The following is a 6870-nucleotide window of genomic DNA, read 5'->3' on the forward strand; positions in this document are numbered from 1 at the left end:
ATTATTAATCTGCTTGACCAGCAACAACAAACTGGTTAGTAAGCATAGACAATCTGGCTAGGCAGCACAGACAATCTGGCTAGGCAGCACAGACAATCTGGCTAGGCAGCACAGACAATCTGGCAAGGCAGCACAGACAAGCTGGCTAGGCAGCACAGACAATCTGGCAAGGCAGCACAGACAAGCTGGCTAGGCAGCACTGACAAGCTGGCTTGGCAGCACAGACAAGCTGGCTAGGCAGCACAGACAAGCTGGCTAGGCAGCACAGACAATCTGGCTAGGCAGCACAGACAAGCTGGCTAGTCAGCATTGACAGGCTGGCTAGTCAGCACCAACAAACTGGCTAATTAGCACCAACAACTCACAAGTTAGTACTAACTTACAGATAGAATCAGAGAAACAATGGAAATATATAGTAAAACATAATGATTTATGATACTGATACAAAGTAACAATTTTTAAGGTAAGGGCAGAATCAATTAAATTAGCTTAAAACTTTAACTGGTAATTAAAAATTTATAAATTTGCATATAGCACAAGAATGGGGGTATGGTTATGAAGCTTGCCTTGGAACCACATGATCATGGGTTCAGTCCCACTGTGCAGCACCTTGGGCAAGTGTCTCTTAATATGGCCCCATGTTGACCAATGCCTCAAGAGAGAGTTTGGTAGATGGAAACTGTTTGGAAACCCTTCATGTATGGGTGTCTTGTTTTGTTTGTCCCCCAACACAGCTTGAGAAATGGTATTGGTTTGTGTATGTCCCTGTAACTTAGCAGTTTGGCAAAAAAGACCATAGAATAAGTACCAGACTTTTAAAAATAATTACTAGGGTCAATTTGTTCGACTAAAATTCCTTCAAAGCATTGCTCCAGTATGACAAGTCTAATGACTGAAACAAGATAAAAGACGGCACAAATTTAAGAAGGTAATTAATTGACCCCAGTTATTATTTTATATCATATTTTGTGAACCTTGGTAACTAAATACCAAAATGCATTTCATATACTCACAGAGTTGCTACTTAGGTCTGATGTCATTAGAATGAAGTGGTACCACAGCTTTCCTGGATACAATGCAAATTCATCACAAGAAACTTCACTTAGCTGGAGAACAATCATACTTTAGGTAAGGCACAGATAAGTAGACTTCAGTGTCCTTATCCAGGGGACTGAACAAAGGCAATCACTTGCAATAGGATATGGGTTTGCAACCAAGTGATTAATAGACCAGTAACTAGACTTGCAGCTACTCTCTTTCAAATCAAGTCAAACCTTTGTGATGAACACATGAGGTATCTGTGAGATTCTCTAGTGTTGATGTGATATATTTAATTACTCCAGTTGCGAATGGGCACTCACCATGGCAAGGTGATAAAACAACTGTTTCCGTGCCTTACAATGACAGGTTGTGCTAACACACTGGATGTTCTTGTTCTTTAGCTTTCTGCTAACCTGGTCAAGTAGACTTTATAATCAAAAGCCTTCCAACAAAGCCACCTCACTTTTGTTTAAAGTATAGTGTACGTTGGACAACACTATCCAATGGGTCTTTTATAAGGCAGTGAGTAGGATGTGACTCAGAAATCAGACTTCTATTTCTTGTTGACTGAGCAGCCGGACAGAAGTTCCCCATGGTAACAATACTGACAGACCCTATTGTAGTAAACTACCCCAATAAAATGGTACCATACTGTGATGAGCTATACCAAGACATATGATACCTTACAGTGGGGAATGTAAGGTACCAACATGGTACTTTAAATGGCAGGTTGTACTAACACATATGGTATCTTATTGTGGTATGTTGCATCAATATGTATGGTACCTTACAGTGAACTGCACCGACACAGTGAGTACTTATTGACATCTTGGTGGAGTGAGCCAGTGAAAGTTCAGGGATTCAGCCAAAACAAGATAGCTATGTGGTTTGCATCCCTTCACTGTTCAACAGCTTGTCAGATCCTTCAAGTTATAGTAGTAATAGAAATAGAAATAGCAGCTAATATTTTAAGTATACTGTTCTTACACTGGTTTCATTTCCACATTTTCGTCCAATGATTTCTGCAAAACCTGGTGTTGAATCAGCAGTTCTTCGTTTCTTAACAAGATCTTCTGCTGCTCCTCTTTCAATTTTTTATTCTTTTCTATAAGAAATGAGAGAAATAACAAGGCACTTAGGAGTTACGGTTTAGATTAGAATTGTTTCAGGAATGCAAGTACAAATGTCTTGTTATAAAAAGTTACTTTGAAATCATGCGGATCCTAGCTTCATACCACTAGATAGCATTTTGAGAAGAGCCTTCTTGATCAATGCTTTACAAGTAGAATCTGACAGACAGAAACTATGCAGAAGCCTCTCTGCATATGTGTGTGTGTGTGTGTGTGTATATATATATATATATATATATATATATATATATATATATATTATTCATTTGTTTGTTCAAAACTGATTTTTATTCTGCTACCATGGGTTAGACAAGGATCTATTTGAGAAATCATAGCTGGTTGCTCTTCCTAGACTTAGCATTTTGGGAAGGGTATCCAGCTGTAAAAACCATGCCAAAATGGACCTTGCCAATGCTGGTGCCATGTAAAAAGCACTGAGTCCACTCTGTAAGAGTGAGTGGTGTTAAAAAGGGCATCCAGTATAAAAACCATGGCAAAACAGACAGTAAAGCCTGATGCAGTCTTCTGCATAGCCAGCTCCTGTCAAACTGTCCAACCCATGCTAGCATAGAAAATGGATGTTAAATGAAGATGATATATATATATATATACATAAACACACACACATATCCCTTTTGGCACTGAGTCTTTCAAATTAAAATATACTATGTGGGATTTGTTTCTTCCAATTTTGACTGACAATTCTTTGATACTCTTGCTTCAGAAATGCAAAAATATAACTAATGTTGCAACTGTCCACCAAATTCAATATAAAATAAGTCGTGAGAAAATAGAATCAATTGTCATATTAGAACTAAAGCATTTGTAGCACTTGCTAGCAAAATATTCAGAAATCATAGAAGCTTTTCTTTGTGTCTTGTTTATCTCTATCATGTTCAGGCTTCATGAAATTTGTTTGTTATTCAGTAGACACAAGGTCAGTTTTTGTCTGGGAAGGAAGTTAGTATAGCTGACTGAATGAAAATTATTAGGCTGTGTGATTAAGTTTGGGGTTTATTTCATTTATTGTGTAACACTGAGAGTAAAACTGGTAGAAGGAAATTATAGGAAGTTCATCACCACATGGTTCCGGATTCAGTCCCACTGCAAGTGTCTTCTACTATAGCTTCAGATCAAGCAAAGCCTCGTGCATGGATTTAGTAGACGGAAACTGAAAGAAGCCTGTCATATATATATGTGTAGGTGTCTGTGTTTGTCCCCCACCACTGCTTGACAACTGGTGTTGGTGTGTTTGCATCACCATAATTTGGTGGTTTAGCGAAAGAGACCAATAGAATAAGTATTAAGCTTTAAAAAAAAAGTTCTGGGGGTCAATTTGTTCAACTAAAATATCTTCCAAGGTGGTGCCCCAGTATGCCTGCAGTTGTCAAGCCAAGTGAAATTGTAGTTGTGACCAATGCCAGTGCTGCATAACTGGCCTGTTAAAAGCACCTTTCAATCATTGGGCGATATTTTGTGCTTGTGAAAACCTGTTGAACCGAGTGAAATTGAAGTCATGATGGATGCCAGTGCCATCTAACTAGCACCGTTCAAGAGTTGTGCCTCATGGAGGCAGTGAGAGGTGACCAGGACCTTTGGCAATATACTGGGCTTGTGTTGGCCTGTCAAGCCAAGTGAGATTGTAGTCATAGCCAATGCCAGTGTCAGATCAATGGCACCCATGCTGGTGGCACATAAAATATACCCACTACACTCCCAGAGTGGTTGGCATTAGGAAGGGCATCCAGCAATAGAACCTGATACAGCCCCGCAGCTTACCATTTTTGAGTCAAACCATCCAACCCATGCCAGCATGGAAAGTGGACATTAAATGATGATAATGATGATGAAATCTTTAGGTACAGGCATGGCTATATGGTTAAGAATCTCACTTTGCAACCATGGGTTTCAGGTTCAATCTCACTGTACAACACCTTGGGGAAATGTCCTCTACTATAGCCCCAGGCTGACCAATATTCTGTGAGTAAATTTGGTGAACAGAAACTGTGTGGCAGCCTGTCCTTTGTGCTTGTCTGCCTCAACCCCTCTACTTGATGATTGATGTTAGTTTGTTTACATTCCCGTAACATAGCAGTTCAGCAAAAGAGACCAATAAAATAAGTACCAGACTAAAAAATAAGTACTGGGGCCTATCTGTTTAACTAGACCTTTAAAGGCAGTGCCCCAGCATGGCCGCAATCCACGAAGTACGTAAACGACAACTCACCAACAAGAGAAAGATACATTTTTTCTTCATGCCTCCGTTTCCAGCGCAGAGCTCGAATTTCTTCGAAGGAAAACTCCTCAACTCCAGCATACACCTTCTCTTTACAGTACATAGGTAATTGTTTAATTCCACTGGCTGCTGCATTAATTACATCCATTGGTGTAACAGGCTCTTTTTTGGTTTTCTGAACACTGAAATACAAAGTTTTATAACCCATTACCTCCCATAATTCTATTAACTGGAATTTTTTTAATGAAACTTTGATTTCTAGCATAAAACAGCCTTAGAAACACACTGGAATGATCAAATTAACATTTCAAAAAGAAATAAACGAGATATTGGGTGAAAAATTAGCAAACCTCATTTGAATATCAGAGAAATATACCTAGTAGATATAGCAAAAAGGTTAGATATGTGTAAATATTGGCAGATAATTAAGAAATTTGTAATTTTTAAGTGATCTCACTGGTAGGTAATGGGTTAAAAAATAATAAAAATTTTGATAACAATTTCTAAATTTGGCTCATAGTCACAAATTTTAAGAGATGGAAATGTTATAAAAACCAACTCCAGTAAATAATTGTTACTGGATTCTATTGATCCTGGAAGGACAAATGTTGATCCCTGGCAGGATCTGAACTCAAAACATAAAAACACTAAATCCTAAAAGGCTATCTGTTCAATACTACACTGATTCTATCATTAACAACCTTTAATTTCTTACACTGGTTCATGGTCATGGCTATTAGGTAGGAGTGTTTCTCAATTGAATTAACCCTATTAGATTACTGGTACATGTTTCAAACACCCATAACAAGATTAGAACCCAATAGTATCTTTTACCCTTTACTTGTTTCAGTTGTGAGACTGAGGCCTTGCTGGGGTACCATCTTGAAGAATTTTTTAGTTAAATGAACCAACCCCAGTACTTATTCTATTCTATCGATCTCTTATGCCAAACTGCTAGGTTATAGGGATGTAAACACACCAACACCAGTTGTCAAGTGGTGGTGGAGGACAACACTATATATATATATATATATATATATATATACATACATACACACATGACAGGCTTCTTGTTTTGTTTCCATGTACCAAATCCACTTGCAAAGCTTTGGTTGGTTCAAGGACATAGTAGAAGACACCAGCCCAAGGTGCCATACAGTGAGATTGAACCTAGCAAACTTCTAACCACAAAGCCATGCCTGCACCTATAGTATATAGATGATCACAACTAAACACTACTACATAAGTAGTTAAATCATCTATCATTCTTCACTTCCTAGTCTTTGATAATTATGACTTCCAACTTGGCACACAAGGATAGGTACAGGCAATAAAATCAACCACAATAGTTGACTGGGGGCTTTATTCTATTGACCTTAGCTGGATTTGAACACAGAGTGTAAAGAGATATAAACAAGGCATTTATTTTGTTTAGTGTTACTGAATGCTGGTTAATGACCAAAAGAACACATTCATGAATACAAGCAAACTGGAATTCTTCTCAAGAATCTGGAGTAATGTTATTCAATGGGGCACGTAGCTCAGATATCAAGGAATCTTTCCAGGTTAATCCCCTACTTCTTCACATTAAGGTCACAGTTCCGGTACTATGGACATATGATAAAAATGTTGCAGAAAAGAATCTCAAGAGGGATTCTCAAGCTGAGCTCACCAGCAGGAGATCTAAGAGGGGACCAAGAACAAACTGGCATCCAAATGAGAAAAGCGAGTGGAATCTACAAAACCAGATACCATTTTAAGAGCAAGTTCCAATGAAGTATGTAGCCTGGATAGCAGAAATAGACGATAGGTAAGAATTAAGAGATCTGTATCTCAGAGACTAAGATGTATGGTTTGTGGAGGCAGGATTGGTCCAGAGTTATGTAAACACAGAGAGTTTTTATGTGAAATCCATATATTTTTTGAAACCTAAACCAACTTTAAGATTCCACTAAACTCAACCAACTTTGAAATTATCTTCAGTTCTCTAGTTCACTACTAAATATTCAGTCAGTTATTTTTCCAACTAAATATTCAAACATTCAATTTACTTAGACCTGATTGCAGCCATATCAACCAATTAATCAACAAACTATGTAGAAACTAGAGTGGATAATATTTCTGCTTTTGTTATGTAATTAAAATCTCAGAACTTACCTTAATGCTTTACTATCTATTTCAGGTACATGTTTTGGGGTCCTAAATGAACAAAAAAAAAATATATATATATATCATCATCATCATCATCATCGTTTAACGTCCGCTTTCCATGCTAGCATGGGTTGGACGATTTGACTGAGGACTGGTGAAACCGGATGGCAACACCAGGCTCCAGTCTGATTTGGCAGAGTTTCTACAGCTGGATGCCCTTCCTAACGCCAACCACTCAGAGAGTGTAGTGGGTGCTTTTACGTGTCACCCGCACGAAAACGGCCACGCTCGAAATGGTGTCTTTTATGTGCC

The 6870-nt window shown here is 38.2% G+C and overlaps 1 protein-coding gene across 2 annotated transcripts in view; it reads right to left on the reverse strand.

Annotated features, from left to right (window-relative positions):
- Positions 1 to 6870, reverse strand: part of LOC106868041 (mitotic checkpoint serine/threonine-protein kinase BUB1) — a 61283-nt gene that overhangs the window by 37335 nt on the left and 17078 nt on the right. For both annotated transcript variants that reach the window (XM_014913161.2, XM_014913154.2), the window contains exons 8-10: positions 6565 to 6606; positions 4399 to 4589; positions 2029 to 2146 (exon numbers count right to left, since the gene is read on the reverse strand). In XM_014913161.2, the coding sequence (XP_014768647.1) occupies positions 2029 to 2146; positions 4399 to 4589; positions 6565 to 6606 (351 nt within the window). The remainder of the gene's footprint in view (positions 1 to 2028; positions 2147 to 4398; positions 4590 to 6564; positions 6607 to 6870) is intronic.

This window comes from Octopus bimaculoides, chromosome 9, assembly GCF_001194135.2.
Source record: "Octopus bimaculoides isolate UCB-OBI-ISO-001 chromosome 9, ASM119413v2, whole genome shotgun sequence".
NCBI lineage: Eukaryota > Metazoa > Mollusca > Cephalopoda > Octopoda > Octopodidae > Octopus > Octopus bimaculoides.